General features: G+C 37.4%; 1 protein-coding gene and 1 non-coding gene across 17 annotated transcripts in view; one reads left to right on the forward strand and one right to left on the reverse strand.

Annotated features, from left to right (window-relative positions):
- The window catches only part of SCEL (sciellin), a 125,825-nt gene that overhangs the window by 68,934 nt on the left and 38,674 nt on the right, over positions 1-18,217 (forward strand). For 10 of the 16 annotated variants that reach the window (XM_055542700.1, XM_055542716.1, XM_055542712.1 and 7 more), the window contains 8 exons: positions 289-348; positions 723-782; positions 2,456-2,515; positions 8,164-8,223; positions 8,904-8,963; positions 10,579-10,638; positions 15,193-15,243; positions 16,149-16,211. In XM_055542700.1, coding sequence (XP_055398675.1) covers positions 289-348; positions 723-782; positions 2,456-2,515; positions 8,164-8,223; positions 8,904-8,963; positions 10,579-10,638; positions 15,193-15,243; positions 16,149-16,211 — 474 coding nt within the window. The remainder of the gene's footprint in view (positions 1-288; positions 349-722; positions 783-2,455; positions 2,516-8,163; positions 8,224-8,903; positions 8,964-10,578; positions 10,639-15,192; positions 15,244-16,148; positions 16,212-18,217) is intronic. The other 6 variants (XM_055542703.1, XM_055542709.1, XM_055542702.1 and 3 more) reach the window with 4 other exon arrangements.
- On the reverse strand, positions 27-99 carry TRNAR-CCU (transfer RNA arginine (anticodon CCU)). Its single transcript has one exon. It is a non-coding gene; the product is annotated as a tRNA-Arg (tRNA).

The raw sequence follows: 18,217 nt of genomic DNA on the forward strand, positions 1-18,217 counted from the left end.
TCTTAGCTGTGGCATGAGAGATCTAGTTTCCTGACCAGGGATTGAACCTGGGCCCCCTGCATTAGGAGTGCAGAATCTTAACCACTGGACCACCAGGGAAGTCCTGGTGAAGCGTTTTAAACTGTGGAAATTAATAAAGATAAGCTAAGGAAAAATTACATCACAATTTCTCCAGTCAGTTGGCCCTGGAAACATCTGACACCCTTTCAGGGATGTTCTTGTTTATATGGTTTTCAGAGAAAACTGAATGCAACCTAACTGATACAGGTTTTCATGTTTTTCCCAAAGAAGCCAAGATCTCAAAGAGGTTATTAAAGCAAATGCCACGACAGATCAGACAAGCAGAGGGTGAGGTCAGCTTTTATGTTTTCGAATCTTGGTTATTTTCCCCTGGGTTAGCTGTGTGATTTTCTCAGCCCATTGAAGGGGGACATATCTTTGAGTCTGGCTCCTCTCCTCTGTGTCTGAACCCTATTGCCCAGAGCTTTACCCTGGAGAGTCTATAGAATGTTCTATCTTAATTTAAATTCACGTAGCCCAATAGAATCCTAGAGATTAAGTTAACTTTTTATTGATAGATATGTTTTGTAACAAAAATTAATTTAATACTAGTATAATAATTTTCTCTGAAAGCTTGAATTAATCATCAATAATGTGGAATGTGTATATTAAAAAATACTATGGGAATACTTTGAAACTGATCTAATTTTCTTTTTTTTAAGAAGTAAAGACCTTGATAGCATTATCAAAGTGAATCCCAAAGAAAGTGCAAACACCACTGGGTAAGACATACTAGTGTCTTTAAATCTGATTTCTGTAAGTGACAATAAAATAAAATGAGTTGGCATTTTAATTTCAGAAACATGTTTTACTAGCATGGAATTGGATAATAATGAGGGGCTACATGACCTTTCACTGTCTGACTCTTTGCGACCCCATAGACTGTAGCCTGCCAGGCTGCTCTGTCCATGGGATTCTCCAGGGAAGAATACTGGAGTGGGTTGCCATTTCCTTCTCCAGGGGATCTTCCCAACTCAGAGAGTGAACCTGGGTCTCCTGCATTGCAGGAACATTCTTTACCATCTGAGCCACAGGGAAGCACAAAGATAAAATGATTTGGCACTTTAATTTCAGAAACATGTTTTACTAGTATGGAATTGGATAAGAATGATGGGTCACATGACCTTTCCTCCTTGCTCCCCATAAGATTGCTTATTTTTGAAGAATCGTGCCAATGTTTGATAGGAAGTTGCCTTTTCTCCCAGATTTTGGTTTGGCTTTAGAGGTGAGTTATTGAATTGAATTCCTTTGTGTCTAAAGAAAGTGCAATCTTGACATTTTAAAAGTGAGTTTTTAAAATGGCAAAGGTAACCAAGAGTGAGACTAGACTAAAATTCATGACATCAACTTCTCTAAGAATGATGTCTCAGAAGGCAATCTAAGGGAGGCGCTGGGCGGTACACACTGTGAGTAAGAGCCTCTCATCCTGGCCTTGCTCAGAGCTGGGCCCACAGGCAGCAGGGCCCAGTCACAGTACTTCTGCCAGCTCCTCCTGCCACCTTTGGATTCGGGCTGTGCCCTTTCTGATATTTCTCAGTGCCTTTTAATGGAGGAAACATGCATCTCCCCAAGAAGTGAGTCATTTATTTTCCTACCATGTTAAGGCCTTTTTATTGCTCTTATAATTTACCATAATCTAATTATGGGCTTCCCTGTTGGCTCAGATGGTAAAGAATCTGCCTGCAATGCAGGAGACTTGGGTTCGATCCTTGGGTTTGGAAGATCCCCTGGAAAAGGGAATGGCTACCCACTCCAGCATTCTTGCCTGGAGAATCCCATGGACAGAAGAGTCTGTTGGACTGCAGTCCATTGGGTTACAAAGAGTTGGACATGACTGAGCAACTAACACACACACACAATTTAATTATATTCTAAAAGGCTTGATTTGGGGGAGTGGTTGCATTTATATGAAGACATCTATTTTTATTATTTTTAATACTGTAAAACTATTATTTATATTATTACTGTCATCTAAAAATAAAACAGGCAATTATATCTGATTTATTAGATGGAAATTTACATTATATCTGGATCCAGTATAGAACTTTATCTATTAATAGCTTATGTTACTTCAGTGCCACCCATCTGGGATATTCAAACAAGATATATCTGAGGGCAAAGTTGATTTTGTTAAATAGTAAGTCATTTAATGTATACATACACATTTTGAGAATAAAACAGAAACATGCTAAGTTTCTTGTTGATAAACTAAGAAACTTAAATGGTTTTTAGCTCAGGATGTGAGAGAAGAGTTTTAATTTGCATTTAGAGCTTTAAAAATTACATTGATAGAGAATGTGTATATTTTATCACTTCTTAATTTTTCCAATCATTGTTCACTTGATTAGTGTTTTATTTTAAAGACATTCATTAAAACTCATTTCCTTACTCAAAGGAAGCAAGACCTCGATGGGCTTATTAAAGTAAACCCTGAAACACATAAAAATATTAAGAGGTAAGTAATTTAAAGCTTTTCATTTCTCCTTTGACATTTATAGACTCACTGGAATTCTGAGTACTTGCATTCAGGAGAGCAAATTGGAATTCAAACCAAACTGAACTATTTTTTCCCAAATACATCATATTAAGCAATTCTGTATGACTGATACACAGAAGTGACCTCTTGCATTTTATTCTCAGGTGACATCTGCTATAAGGTAGATTTTGAGAAATTTAATGGGAACTTGACTACCTTATCTAGTATTTATTTCTTTGTGTGTATGTGTGTGTGTGAGGATGTATGTGTATGTACAGTGTAAATAGTAATGTCATATGTACACACTCTATATTTAGAATGGATAACCAACAAGGGCCTACTGTATACCACAGGGAACTCTGCTCCATGTTATGTGGCAGCCTCGGTGGGAGAGAAGATTGAGGAAGAAGGGATACATGTATATATATGTTGACTCCTTTTGCTGTCTACCTGAAACTATCACAACATTGTTAATTGGCTATATTCCAATATAAAATAAATCAAAAATTTTTTAAAATATACTTTAAGTTAATTTTATTTATTAAAGATATAAAAAACTGTGTTATGTATAAATGTATGTGTGCATATATAAGTGTGTTGATATGTGTATGAGTGTGTATTAATCAGGATTCTCCAGAGAAACAAAACAGTAGAATATACAGTAGAAATACAGTAGGATATACAGGTAGAAAGGGAGATTTATTATAAGGAATTAGCACATACCCTTATGGATGCTGAGAGTTCCCAAGATCTATTGTTGGCAAGCTGGAGACCCAACCAGTTGTGTAGTTCCAGTTCCAGTTTGAAGGCCTTAGACCAGGAGAGCCCACGTTTAAGCTTCAGTTCAAGGGCAAGAGAAGAGCAATGTTTCAGGTCAAGCACTCAGGCAGGCAAAGTCTCCTCTTACCTCAGCCTTTTTGTTCTATTCAGTCTTTCAACTGAATAGCCATGGCCCACCCATGTTGGGGATGGCCATCTGCTTTACTCAGTCTACAGATTCAGATGTTATGCTCATCCCCAAACTCCCCCACAGCACACCTGGAATAATATTTGACCAAACATCTGGGCACCCTGTGGCCCGGTCAAGCTGACATGTGAAATTAACCATCACAGTGTGGATATGAAAGTGAAAGTGTTAGTTGCTCAGCCATGTGACTCTCTGCAATCTCATGGACTGTAGCCCACCAGATTACTCTGTCCTTGGTCTAAACCACCAGGAAAGCCCATCACAATGTGTATATTTATATATATAAATAAATGTATATGTGTGTATGTAAGTAGTATGTGTGTATAAGTGTACATGTATGAATGCATAGTGAATATAAATAAATGTATTCTGTGGGTGTGTAAGTAGTGTGTGTGAATGTGTTTATGTACAGATCATGTATGCATGTATACTATATTTGTATGTAGTGTGTATATATGTATGTTGTGTAATGTATGTTTAAAGATGAAGAGGTTAACAAAGCGTACTTTGTAAAAGACTTGCCCTACCCATGAATTGCCAAGGAAATCTGGAAAGCTTATGTCCTCTTGCTTTTTTTTTATTTTTTAAAAGACAGATGGAACATATCTGAAACTGAGCTTGTTGTCATGTTGCTGAGAAGCGTACCAAGTAATTCCATGTGGCTTCTTTTGAACCTCTTTCCATTCGTTCACTCAGTACATGATATTAGGAGTTGATTCTAAACTGTGGCGCTAATGCCTGCAGGCCCCGGCTGGCTGAAGCTGGTGTGCATCGTCAGGCCATCCTGTTCTCAGCAATGCTGGTGTGGTTGCAGACCCAGTGACCCGTTGTGTTACAGACGTGCAGTTTTTTGCAGCCAATAAACTAAGAAGAAAGCGCTGATTTCCCTGGTTACCTAGGTGTTTCAGGGAGGGAGCTTGAGGCAGTGAAAGGGAGCAGGGAGTCTAAAGGATCAGGGTTCAAATTCTGGCTGTGTCACTTACCCCATGCTTCAATTTAGAGATCATAATGCTATCACACTTGGCACATTGGAGATACAAATAATTAACAGCAATAATAAAGATTCACATGAATTATGTTTTCTTAATGATTTAGATGGGGCTTCCCTGGTGGCTCAGCGGTAAAAAATCTGCCTGCCAGTGCAGGAGATGTAGGTTTGATCTCTGGGTCGGAAATATCCACCAGAGAAGGAAATGGCAATCCACTCCAGTTTTCGTGCCTGGAGAATTCCAGGGACAGAGGACCCTGATAGACTACAGTCCACAGGGTAGCAAAGAGTTGGACATGCCTTAGCGACTAAACAACAACAATGATTTAGATACTTTCAAATACTTAATTTACTTTGACTCTACAAGAGAAATTTATGTTTTATTTTTCTAATTTTTATTAAAGAGAGTATTTCAAATCATTACCTACTGTTTTTCATAGGTTGAGGGGTGTGTGTGTGTATGTGTTTGCCTATGTGTACACATGTACACACACACAAATGTATGCATTCACATGTGTATACTTGTGTGTGCATACGTGTGTGTCTACATGTGTCAATGCATATGAATGTATGCATGTATGTGCAGACATGTGTGATTGTATGCTGCTGCTGCTGCTTCTTCGCTTCAGTCGTGTCCGACTCTGTGTGACCCCATAGATGGCAGCCCACCAGGCTCCGCCATCCCTGGGATTCTCCAGGCAAGAACACTGGAGTGGGTTGCCATTTCCTTCTCCAATGCATGAAAGTGAAAAGTGAAAGTGAAGACGCTCAGTTGTGTCCGACTCTATCGACCCCATGGACTGCAGCCTACTAGGCTCCTCCATCCATGGGATTTTCTAGGCAAGAGTGTGTGATTGTATACATCTTTATAAATGCTTGTGTGTGCCTGAATATATGTGTGAGTATATCCATGTGCTTTTGTATGTATATGAGTACCTATGTGCACGATTGTGTATGTGTGTGCACTTGTGTGTATGTGTATAAGAGTGTTGCAGTCTTTCTGTCTATTCATGTATTTGTATGTGTATGCTTCCTGGGAGCCTTAAGGGCAGTAGTCTTCTTTTTTCGTTTCACCAAGCATCATTAAACTCTGTGGCTCTCTTAAAAATAAAATGATTGTCTCCCTCCCTTATTAAAAAACTTTCAAAGTTCTCTTAATTCAGGTAGAATTAAGTTTTAAACTTGAGCAAAGGCCTTTCATATGTTCAGTAAAGTCCAGCCAAACTTACCTCTTTTCTATCCAGCCTCACTCCTGCCTTAACACTTCTGTGATTGCGATTCCCACTTCGGGTAGCTCTATTCCCAAATTGTTACCTTCTCAAACAGACTGTTTCTAACCATTGAATATAATTACATCACCACGCCCTTCTCCAAACTTAACATCACAGGCACCAGGCACTGATTTTTTAATACCATATGTTATTATCTAGAATTGTAGCATTCATTTATATGTTTGATTGCGTATAGCCTGAATCTCGCCAAGTTAGAATGGAAGCTTCTTTTTAAAATTTACTGATTTTAATTTATTATTTTTGACTGCACTGGGTCTTCGTTGCTGCACGCGAGCTTTCTCTAGTTGCAGTGAGGAGGGGCTGCCCTCCAGCTGCAGTGCATGGGTTTCTCTTTGTGGTGGCTTCTCTTGTGTGGAGCACGGGCTGTAGGGCATGTGGGCTTTAGTACTTGTGGCTTGTGGGCTCTAGAGTGCCAAACTCTAATAATTGTGTTGCCCTTAGTTGCCTGCAGCATGTAGGATCTTCCTAGACCAAGGATGGAAATAGTGTTCCCTGCATTGGCAGGCAGATTCTTAACCACTCGACCACCGGGAAGTCCTGGAATGGATGTTTCTTTAGGGTTAAGCCTGTCTGTATTGGTCACAGCTATCCCAGCACTTGGGGCCATGGTAGGCATTCCGTAACTGTTTGTGGATTGAAAGACTGCATAAATATTGAAGAGATATACACTATGAGGCACTGCTTCCCACCGTGGAGCTCAAAATATTATTTTCCATTGCTACTTTAACTAGCACATTCTTCTTTATTGAGTTTATGAAGCTTAAAATTTAGACAACCCTCTGTGTGCTTTATTCAAAATAAAGAGATCAAGGTCTCCAACAGAACCAACACAGATATTACAAGAGAGGAGTTGCAATGCTTAATGCTGTGGGATTTCTTCTTGAGTACTCAAATGAGTACTACTGTTTCGAGTACTCAAAGTACTAGAAACAAAATCCTGGGAATATTTTTTTCTCAGTCACTGGCATTCAAATTCCACATATTTTGTTTAGGCAACAAAGGGTTAAAAAAAATCAACATAGGATATTCTTGGGTAGAATAGTTGTTTTTTTCCAGGTTAACAATTTCATTATTTGCATGAAGAAGGCTCAAACTTTTTATTGCTGCTTTTAGCATGGATGTGCACATTCTCAGACATCTGGAAATAAGTAAGAACTTGAGTCAGCATCTAGCTAGCTGCTTCCAGATATCTGTATCTTTTGATGTTGCATTGACACCACCTTGGAGACTTTATGATCTGATCTTAGCAGGGCCACGGGGCATGGGGATACAGGGTGTAAATGTCCCTTCTGTGGATGTTCTTTACCCATATGTTATCCTCTGTAGATCAGAGGCACGTTGGATGGCACTGGGAATGTGGAAAACACATGTAGAAGCAATAGGAAAAAGAAAAATTCCATTAAGATCAGAAGCACAGATCCTAAAGGGTAACTGTAAAATATTGAGTCATTCTCAGTGACTACATGGTGTTTTACATTACAATTTTACATTATAACTTACATTTCAAAAGTTGATAGATTTTAATCTTATTGTTTATTGCCAACACAACCAGTCAAAATTTGTAGTTTTAATACACAGTAGGTACCAGCAGGAGATAACAGATTGTATATTATGGACTTTAACAAATTGCTTCTTGTTATTGTTCAGTCACTGAGTCATGCATGTCTGACTCTTTGCGACCCCATGGACTGCAGCACACCAGGCTTCCCTGCCCTTCATCATATCCCGGAGCTTGCTCAAACTTATGTCCATTGAGCTGGTGATACCATCCAACCATCTCATCCTCTGTCACCTCCTTCTTCTTCTGCCTTCAATCTTCCCGAGCATGAGGGTCTTTTCCAATGAGTTGTCTCTTCATATCAGGTGGCCAAAGTATTGGAGCTTCGGCTTCAGCAGCAGTCCTTCAAATGAATATTCAGGGTACACTTATCTAAATCCAGTGTTTAAATAGAAAATCTGCTAATGGCTGACAATTTTACAAAATAAGTGTTCTCCAAAGTTCAAAATTCCCACAGCATGTTGGAAGCTGATGGGTAGAGTTGTGCCTTGTGGAATATTCCAGGAATGTGTACACAGACTATTACAGAATATGTTTAGTGCACCTGGAAAAGGCTAAGGGCATAGCATTCAATGAACCAAAGTAGAGGCCTATCTCAGTATTTGCTAGTGCCTGATGGCTCTAAGATTAAAGTATTGTCTCTCTGAGTCTCAGTGAGTTTCAGAGATGTATAAATCCCTACATACTTCTGTGTACTTTTAATAATCTTCAGGTCTTTGGCATGATCTCAGTTGTTTACACTGTTTCTGAGTTTTAATGAATAGTTTTATCAACTTGATTATAATCTGTTATTAACTTTACCACTTTTTCTATGTTTTAAAGGGGCCAGAGTCTTGACAATCTCACCCAAGTGACCCCTGAAGTTAACAGAAGTAACCCAAGGTGAGGATTATACCTTATCTTTCTTCCTTCCCATCAATTTGTGCATCAGGTTCTGAATCAGTTTGTGGCTCTCATTAGAGAAGCTGTGTTGAAAAGTGGTTTGGAGTCAAAATATCTGAATTCCGCTACTTATCAGCTAGATATCTTTGAGCAAGTCCCTTGAATACCAAGCTGAGACTTCTTTAGTTATAAAATTAAGATCATAATGTCTGTTCCACTTTTGTTGTTTGATTATTATAAAGATCCTGTGAAATAATGGATATAGAATCCCTTTAAAGGAAAAAGTGTTTAAATCCAAAAGTGTTTAAATTTCCATTTAAATCCCTTTAAATGGAAATTATTAACAAAACACAGTTTAATTATAGCTATTGCATCAGGTAGAATACTTAATGGGGCTGACAAGGTGGGATTTTTTTGGGCAAATAGTTCCAGAGATGATCTTTTAAACTCAATCTTGCTCTAATTTTATGGTTTTATTTTGAGGGTATATAGGAAACTGATATCAATGAAAGTCAAAAAAGTTTTACTCTTTTAAGTGAAACATATAGACTGATATTGATTTATCTCAAAACTTAATTGTAAAATTCATCTTGAGCACATATATCCTTTAAAGTAATTAGTTTGACTTAATTAGTTGACATAATTTCATTTTTACTTATTATGTTTCTTTTTGTTTAAAGTTCCAAAGACCTGGATAACCTCATCAAAGTGAACCCAAGAACTGGAGAAAGTGTGCAAGGGTAAGCTTTAATACATTCCTCTTTTTTGTTTCATGTTGACCAATGCTTAAAAACATACTTAAATCATCATTTCAGCAGACTGACACTGCTATAGTATCAATGGTAGTTCAAGAAAAACCATGTAAGCTGCACCTCCTCATATGTAAGCTGTTAAAGACTTTGGTCAGCCAATTTCTAATATAATGTAGGTATTTTGATTCAGTAGGTACAGTGTTTTCCCAGGATGGACAAGACACTTTTTTTTTTTTTCACAATTATATATCATTTATCTGAAATGTCCAGAATGGCAAATCCATTGGCAACCAAGAAAACAAAGTGTTTGGTTGTCAAGGGCTGAGGGAAATGATGGTTTACTGGGTAGTCTTTTATGTGCAATCATTTTACTTAGTTATTTTTTTTAGAAACTTTTTGTTTTGTTTTGGGGTATAGCTGGTTAACAATGCTGTGATAGTTTCAGGTGGACAGCAAAGGGACTCACCCATTCATATACATGTATCCATTCTCCCTCAAACTCCCATCCCGGCTATCACATAACATAGAGCAGAGTTCCCTGTTCCAAACAGTAGTGGTCAGGACACTTTTATTGGTTGATTTGTTTATTTTTCTTAAGCAGAGGGATGGCACAAGAGAGAGGAAAGAGCATCAGACCAGAGCCCAGAGATGTGGGTCTGGGCATGACTCTGCCCTCACTAACAGTGAGAAATGGGCCTGATCACACTCCTGTTTGGACTTTGGTTTTCTCATCCTCACAGTGAGGAAATTGGGCCAGATGCTCCCTCGTCACTTCCAATGTCAATTCAGTTAATAATTTCCAATAAGATGGTTGGTGTTATGACAAGTGTGCACACTCTGGAGTTAATTACATAGCTTTCCATTCCAGCCTTGCCACTACAGGCCGTGTGGGAAAAACTTCATCTTTGTGGGTCTCAGTTTTTGTGAAATGGAGATGATGATAGTTCTATTGTTGACCTGAAACATATAGATTGTCAGATATTTCTCCAGCTAAGACGGATTTGCTCAGATCATCAGAGAATTGTAGTCTAGGGTCTGCAACCATGGGGAGCCACATGCAAGTCCCTGAAGGGGAAGGAAGAACACTTTTATAGAGGGGAGGGGGGAAAGGAGATTGGGAGGACCAAAGTAAACAGAGAGTTCACAGCTTTTCAATTGGCTGAGTCCTTGCCAGGAAAGAAGAACAGTCTTTCCTCTTCCTGCTGGCTTCTGCTATTGGCACAGGGCAGGCGAGAGCCCCCATTCTGGCCTCCCAACTCTATTTCATTGAGGTTTCTGTTTATTAATATTTTTATACTATTTCATAGGGTTAATATGAGTATTGAATCATATAAATCACTTAGCACAGTGCCTGGCACATCATGAATTTTCTGAAACCACTAATTATTGTTCATTATTTCTATGTGGTTATAGTTAGATCCAAATATATATTTTCAGAGTCAACAATGAAAACCCTCCAATCCCTTGAGATGATCTCTATTTTAATAAATATTTTCTAGTAAAATAGTTTTGTAATAAAAAACGCTTTTCTATTTTAGTAAATATTTTCAACCACTTGATGCAACCTGTCATATGATCTCATCCCTTTTTCCATGTCTTAAAGGGACCAAAGTCTTGACAACGTCATCAAAGTGACTCCGGAAACAAACAAAACTAACCAACGGTGAGGTTTATGAAGCTCTTCTATCTCTCCATTTCATTCTGTTCAACTTAGAAAATATGATAAAACTGATTGTTCCATCAAAGAAACTGCCAATAAGGGGACCCAAAACAACAGCTCTGTGTCAGAAAACTAGTGTTCAATGCCCTTATTCAGGGCTCCCTGGTTGTGAATATTTGTGGAGGAATTCCTTAAAATATGAGAATAATCTCTTATCCATGTGGGATTTGTTTTCCATGCTTGGGATTTCCTCAAAATAAATCGAGATTCCTCCTGGGATGAAGTATCTTCTCCAATTTCCTAGAGATAAGCAGCCTAAGAGAAGATCTTCATGTGAAGAAAATCTCCTTCATTCATCCTCCATCTGTCATCATTTTTTCCCTCTCCTCTTCCATTTACACTCCAATAATTCCTAAAGTTTGGAGGTCATTTAAAAAAATTATAGTTAGTTCATTGAAATAATAAAAAATACAAAAAATAATATTTTTTAAGGTACACTGTATTGAGTAAATAAAGAGATATAGCCAAACCATGAACCTATAAACACATATTGTTATGCTAGTTTGAATGTGAGTTAAATATAAAAGGTACCAAAGCATACATCTTCTCTCTCACAGTTTTCTATCTTACTTTGTTTCTAGGAATTCTATTTTTACAGTATATAGCTATCATATAAAGTTTACTAGACTAGATCAGGAGTCAGACTTTTGCTTAAAGGGCTAGGGAATAAAATTTCAGGTATAGGGGCCCAAAACAGTCTTTATTTAAACTATCGATCATTAATAACACATTGTAAAGGAATGGGAATGGCTGTGTTCCAATAAGACTTTACTTGTAAAACCAGACTTCAGGCTGGATTTAGCTTGAGGACCATAGACTGTTGATTCCTAGGCAGTATTTCATGTGGGTAGGTGAAGAGGATCAACCCTGCATGAACTTGGAACAGCTTCCAAAACACAGCCTCCATTGCATATATTGCTTCATTCACTTTATGGTTAGACTGAAGAATTTATCATTCTTTCGTTTGAATATTGAGTTCTAAATTGTCCTTATATTTTGTTCACTAAATAAAAGTATAATGTATTGTCACTGTCTGAGGGTCAGATCCTGAATCCAGAGACCACGTAATACTTTATGTTACAGATTAAGATTCTATGAAAGACAGTTATCCCTTGTCCCTCGTCCAAGATGACTTCGTTTGTAAAGTGAAGAAAGCCTTAATCATATGACCCTCCCCATGCAATTTGTGTGAGCCTTGTTTCGGCACCCACCCTCTGCCATGTCTTGCATTACGTCATGTGTTCATCTCTTCCAGTTGGTAGCAAAATTTTTTAGTTTAGAGAATATCTGTTAGCTGTATAGCCTTGAACAAATCATTTCACCTCCTTGAATTCTCAGCTTCTTTATCTGTAAAGTGGGGATTGTAAGAATTACCTTCTTTGTGAATTACCAGAAAAATTAGCTTATGAAGCATTTATTCCCCAAGTACTTATTAGACATTACCCATTGGTATTATTATTACTGTTACGGTTTTTCTTCATTGCTGAGTCCCCATTGCACCACTCAATGCTTAATTCAAACAAGATACCTAAGAAGTAATCTATTAGGTTGAATCTTATGAAATTGCTGACATTCAACAATTTTTGACCCACAAGATGACAATTTCAAATAATTCAATATAACAGAATGCAATAATTTACATGGAAGGATATGAACACGATAAAATTCATTTATAGATTAATCCTAAAGATTAGTTAGGTGATAGAAGCCTTTCTAGTCTCTTTTCTTTTCAGAATATATAATAAACTGTCCAATAATAATGTATATCAAGTTATATATCTTGTTTAGGCCTTTTGGTGTTAGAGTTGATATGAAAGCCCAGTGCAATAACAGGAATGTCTTTTTAGAGATTGTTGTTGTTTAGTCACTAGTCATGTCTGACTCTTTTGCGACCCCATGAACTGTATGTAGCCTGCCAGGGTCCTCTGTCCACGGGATTCTCCCGGAAAGAATCTATAGTGAGTTGCCATTTCCTTCTCCAGGGCATCTTCTCAACCCAGGGATCAAACCTGTCTCCTGCATTGGCAGGCGGGTTCTTTACCACTGAGCCACAAGGGAAGCCCCCTTTTAGAGCTATTATTGCCTCAGTTCAGTTCAGTTGCTCAGTCGTGTCTGACTCTTTGCAACCCCATGAACCACAGCACGCCAGGCCTCCCTGTCCATCACCAACTCCCGGAGTCCACCCAAACCCATGCCCATTGAGTCGGTGATGCCATCCAGCCATCTCATCCTCTGTCGTCCCCTTCTCCTCCTGCCCTCAATCCCTCCCAGCATCAGGGTCTTTTCCAACGAGTCAACTCTTCGCGTGAGGTGGCCAAAGTATTGGAGTTTCAGCTTCAGCATCAGTCCCTTCAATGAACACGTAGGATTGATCTCCCTTAGGATGGACTGGTTGGATCTCCTTGCAGTCCAAGGGACTCTCAAAGAGTCTTCTCCAACACCACAGTTCAAAAGCATCAATTCTTCGGGGCTCAGCTTTCTTCACAGTCCATCTCTCACATCTATACATGACCACTGGAAAAACCATAACCTTGACTAGATGGACCTTTGTTGGCAAAGTAATGTCTCTGCTTTTTAATATGCTATCTAGGTTGATCATAACTTTCCTTCCAAGAAGTAAGCGTCTTTTAATTTCATGGCTGCAATCACCAACTGCAGTGATTTTGGAACCCATAAAAATGAAGTCAGTCACTGTTTCCACTGTTTCCCCATCTATTTGCCATGAAGTGATGGGACCGGATGCCATGATCTTAGTTTTCTGAATGTTGAGCTTTAAGCCAACTTTTTCACTCTCCACTTTCACTTTCATCAAGAGGCTCTTTAGTTCCTCTTCACTTTCTGCCATAAAGGTGGTGTTATCTGCATATCTGAGGTTATTGATATTTCTCCCAGCAATCTTGATTCCAGCTTGTGCTTCTTCCAGTCCAGCGTTTCTCATGATGTACTCTGCATATAAGTTAAATAAGGTTAAATAAGTTAAATAAGTTAAATAAGGGTGACAATATACAGCCTTGATGTACTCCTTTTCCTATTTGGAACCAGCCTGTTCTTTCATGTCCAGTTCTAACTGTTGCTTCCTGACCTGCATACAGGTTTCTCAAGAGGCAGGTCATGTGGTCTGGTATTCCCATCTCTTTCAGAATTTTCCACAGTTTATTGTGATCCACACAGTCAAAGGCTTTGGCATAGTCAATAAAGCAGAAATAGATGTTTTTCTGGAACTCTCTTGCTTTTTTGATGATCCAGTGGATGTTGGCAATTTGATCTCTGGTTCCTCTGCGTTTTCTAAAACCAGCTTGAACATCTGGAAGTTCATGGTTCACGTATTGCTGAAGCATGGCTTGGAGAATTTTGAGCATTACTTTACTAGTGTGTGAGATGAGTGCAATTGTACGGTAGTTTGAGCATTCTTTGGCATTGCCTTTCTTTGGGATTGGAATGAAAACTGACCTTTTCCAGTCCTGTGGCCACTGCTGAGTTTTCCAAATTTGCTGGCATATTGAGTGAAGCACTTTCACAGCATCATCTTTCAGGATTTGAAATAGCTCAACTGTAATTCCATCACTTCCACTAGCTTTGTTCGTAGTGATGCTTCCTAAGGCCCACTTGACTTCACATTCCAGGATGTCTGGCTCTAGGTGAGTGATCACACCATTGTGATTATCCGGGTCATGAAGATCTTTTTTGTACAGTTCTTCCATGTATTCTTACCACTTGTTTTAATATCGTCTTCTATTAGGTCCCTACCATTTCTGTCCTTTATTTAGCCCACCTTTGCATGAAATGTTCCCTTGGTATCTCTAATTTTCTTGAAGAGATCTTTAGTCTTTCCCATTCTATTGTTTTCCTCTATTTCTTTTTATAAAAAGTAAATATAAAAAATGTATTTATTATAAAGAAAATAAATATTATTGCCTTTTTGAGTACAAAAGCAAATTTTATTGTCAGAAGTCTTCTTTGTTCTGATATAGACCATACATGAAGCATGATTCTGAATTGTTTAATATCTTGGAGTTACCTCAATGTTACATATTCATATTATTTATATTACTTCCATACCTTAGAATCAGGAAATACACTCTTTTTTAAAAAGTTCCAGGGTTTTGTTTTGTTTTATTCTGAGGAGAAGGAGGCAAGGAATACATGGAAATGATGTACACTTCAAATTTTTCTCTTGTTCATTACAACCTTGAAACAAATTCTAAAGGCTGATTCTAGTACCAAATACAATACAGGAAATAAGAAATTTAAGAGCAACTTAAATTGAGTTTGTCTTGAAAGGAATAAGAATAAAACTAAATTTTCATATATATGTAGTTGTATAAGAAATGAATTTTTATTAGCTATCTTGTTTCACAGAGAACTAAAAAGAATATTCAAGTAAAATGAAGTTTTGAATTAGCAACAATCACTTTATTCAATATTAAGATTAAAAAATATACAAATTATAACTGATTTGATTTTATTTTACCAGCTATTAAAATTTACATTTTTTAGGAGCCAAGACCTGGACAGTCTTATTAAAGTGACTCCCTCAGCAAAGAAAAGGTAAGTTTATCAGTATTGTTGAAGACTCATGAGCAAGTTCTTCAATTTATGCTCCAGAATAAAGTTAATTATTTGGCTAAGGATGTTTGAAAGGGATATGAAAAAAAAAAAGAGAAAAATTGATTTGCTGACATGTAATAATGCTGGATAGGTTTTTATATTGCTTCAATTTGTTACATTATAATATTGTCAAATTGTAATATTGAAGCTAATTCTGTATAATGACTACGTGAGAAATTCATTTAATGCAATTATAGTTTAACTAGATTATTACTTCAAATTTAGTTAATAAATTATAAGTTCATAAAACTGAATAAACCAAAGAATATTGGCTTTGTTCTCTTTCATAAACCTGAGGATTAATTTTTAAGTGACTCTTCAGAAATTTGGTGACATAACATTCCAATACTTGCTTAGAAATATTTCTGCAAGAGTTTGAATATGCTCCGGTCTTCTTAAGAAGTTAAGGCTCATTGTCCACTGGAGCAAAAGTTAAGAAAAGCATGACAGAATAACCAAGCTGCCTCTCAAAATTATTGTGATAATAATGTTGGTGAAAAGCCTTGTGCAGTTGTAAGGAATTATTGTGACCAGAGAGAGGAAGGATGTGGACAGGAGGCAACATGTGGTTACCTAATTCGCTGTCAGTTATTTCTTATACTTGGCCTAAAGAAGGCCTTAACTTTCATGCAACTCAATTTATTTCTAAAAAGAGAATGGTGATATTTAACTCAGTTGCTTTGAGGATTTAAATGAGATAACTATTTTAGACAAAGTAAAAACTCAGTACATTTATCACTTTTTGTCTAGGATCCCGTCAAATGATTTACAAGTGTCAAAAGAAAAAATACCAGTCATAAAATTTGCTAATTTCCAACTGGATTTGACCATTTATTTTGTTTTAGCAGTGAACAAGGTCTTGATGAACTTATTAACGTAAGCCCCAAAGCTGTCAAAAACACAGCTAGGTAAGACAAAGATGTAATTTATTTGCTTTGGTTTGTTTCTCCTTAACTAAGCATAATATGAATATAAATGACTTGTAATCATTCCATGGGCAAACTGAATGTAAATCTTGAAAAGTCATCATGAATTTTATATATCTCTGATAAATAAGATATGTATTTGCTAATAGAAAGAAAGACAACTCAGATAAAGCAATTGAAGGGAGTGACTGGGCTAGAAACATAATTAGTCTATGCCCTGTTTATGATTTGTAGTATTGATGGCAATACCTTTGTTTCAGGGTTTGATTAAAATTTGTTAATGGTTGTTAATTTTTGAAAAAGAGCTGGACATCTCATTAGATTCATTATAAGCAAATTTATTCATTTCATTTTTGGAAAGTGATAGTTGGTGGAAATTTTATGAGGTTCATTATATTTTAGATGATTTGCTGATCCTAGCAAAGTAATGGACCTAAAATGATAATTCTTTAAGTAGTATCTGTGATGATGAAAAATTAAATTCAATTTTTGCCTCTTGTTTATGGAGATTTTTATATCATTATACACTACTATTATAGACATATGTATATATTTAGATTATATATTTATATTTAATATTGTATATATTTAGATTTTTATGTCATTATACACCACTATTATAGATATATATAATGTATATATTTAAAAATGTTTTTATGATTTCACTTTTTTGAGTTTATCTAGTACATAGAAAAATCACAAATTTTGGAGATGGAAAGAAGGAACCTCAGAGAACTCATAGCCCAGTTAGTTTGAACAATTTCGCAAACCACTATTCCAGTTAAAGCAGGGGCTGGTGGCTCAGATGGTAAAGAATCTGCCTGCAGTGTGGGAGACCTGGGTTCAATCCCTGGGTTGGAAAGATTCCCCCCTGGAGAAGGGAATGGCTACCCACTCCAGAATTCTTGCCTGGAGAATTCCCATGGACAGAGGAACCTGGCGGGCTACAGTCCATGGGGTCTGCAGAGTTGGATACAACTGAGCAACTTTCACTTTTCACATTCCAGTCAAACCTATTCAATTTACAGAAGAGGAAATTAAGACTCAGAAAGGTTAAGTGATTTGGCCAGGGTCACGGAGAAAACTAGTGGAAGATGAACAGTGGTTCTGTGATCTGTTAGGCAGTGAATAATTACTGAACACCTACTGGGTTTGAAGCTTACAACTAGGTATCATTAGGTGCACATTAGGTATAATTATAGGCCATGGGTGCCAAAAAAGAGAATTCAGTAGACATACTCAATCTTATTAACAGCAGGCAATTATCATAGATTAAAGCTAATTATGTACTGGGGGCACAGAGATGGGACTCCAAGACAATAATAGGTTGTCAGTTTAATATATTACATGTACTGCTTGCTGAATATAGAATGTATTGTCAGTGAGTTGCATTTAAAAAGAAAAGGAGAAATGAAATAGCTAATTCAGTAAACATGACAACCAGTAAAATTCATATTTATAGATTCCTAGGAGTAGAAGATGTTAAAGATGGGCAGAGGATTAGACCCAATCCAGTCTTCTCATTTTACAGATGAGAAGACAGAGGCCAGGGGCAAATATTTCATAGCCTTCTGTGAGTTCTTCCAACCCTCAGCCCAACTCCTGGTCTTTAAGTCACAGTTCACAGACTTTGATCTTAAAATAAATGAAAGTTGATCTAGCACCTCAGGAAAGAGTGGAAATTATAAAGCTAGGCCTTTTGCTCTTGCCATGGGACAGCTAGAGGATGTTCTCCACTGCTTTCATAGGGTCATGTGAAATGTTACTTTTGTCTTTGAAATGACTATGGCACAAATTTATGCCAATGACCGCAAAACACCTTATAACTTTTGAACTACATGAAAGTGGGTGCATGCTAAATCACTTTAGTCGTGTCCAACTCTTTGCTACCCTATGGACCATAGCCCGCCAGGCTCCTCTGTCCATGGGATTCTCCAGGCAAGAATACCAGAGTGTGTTGCCATGCCCTCCTCCAGGGGATGTTCCCC

The sequence above is a fragment of the Bubalus kerabau genome, chromosome 12 (assembly GCF_029407905.1).
Source record: "Bubalus kerabau isolate K-KA32 ecotype Philippines breed swamp buffalo chromosome 12, PCC_UOA_SB_1v2, whole genome shotgun sequence".
NCBI lineage: Eukaryota > Metazoa > Chordata > Mammalia > Artiodactyla > Bovidae > Bubalus > Bubalus kerabau.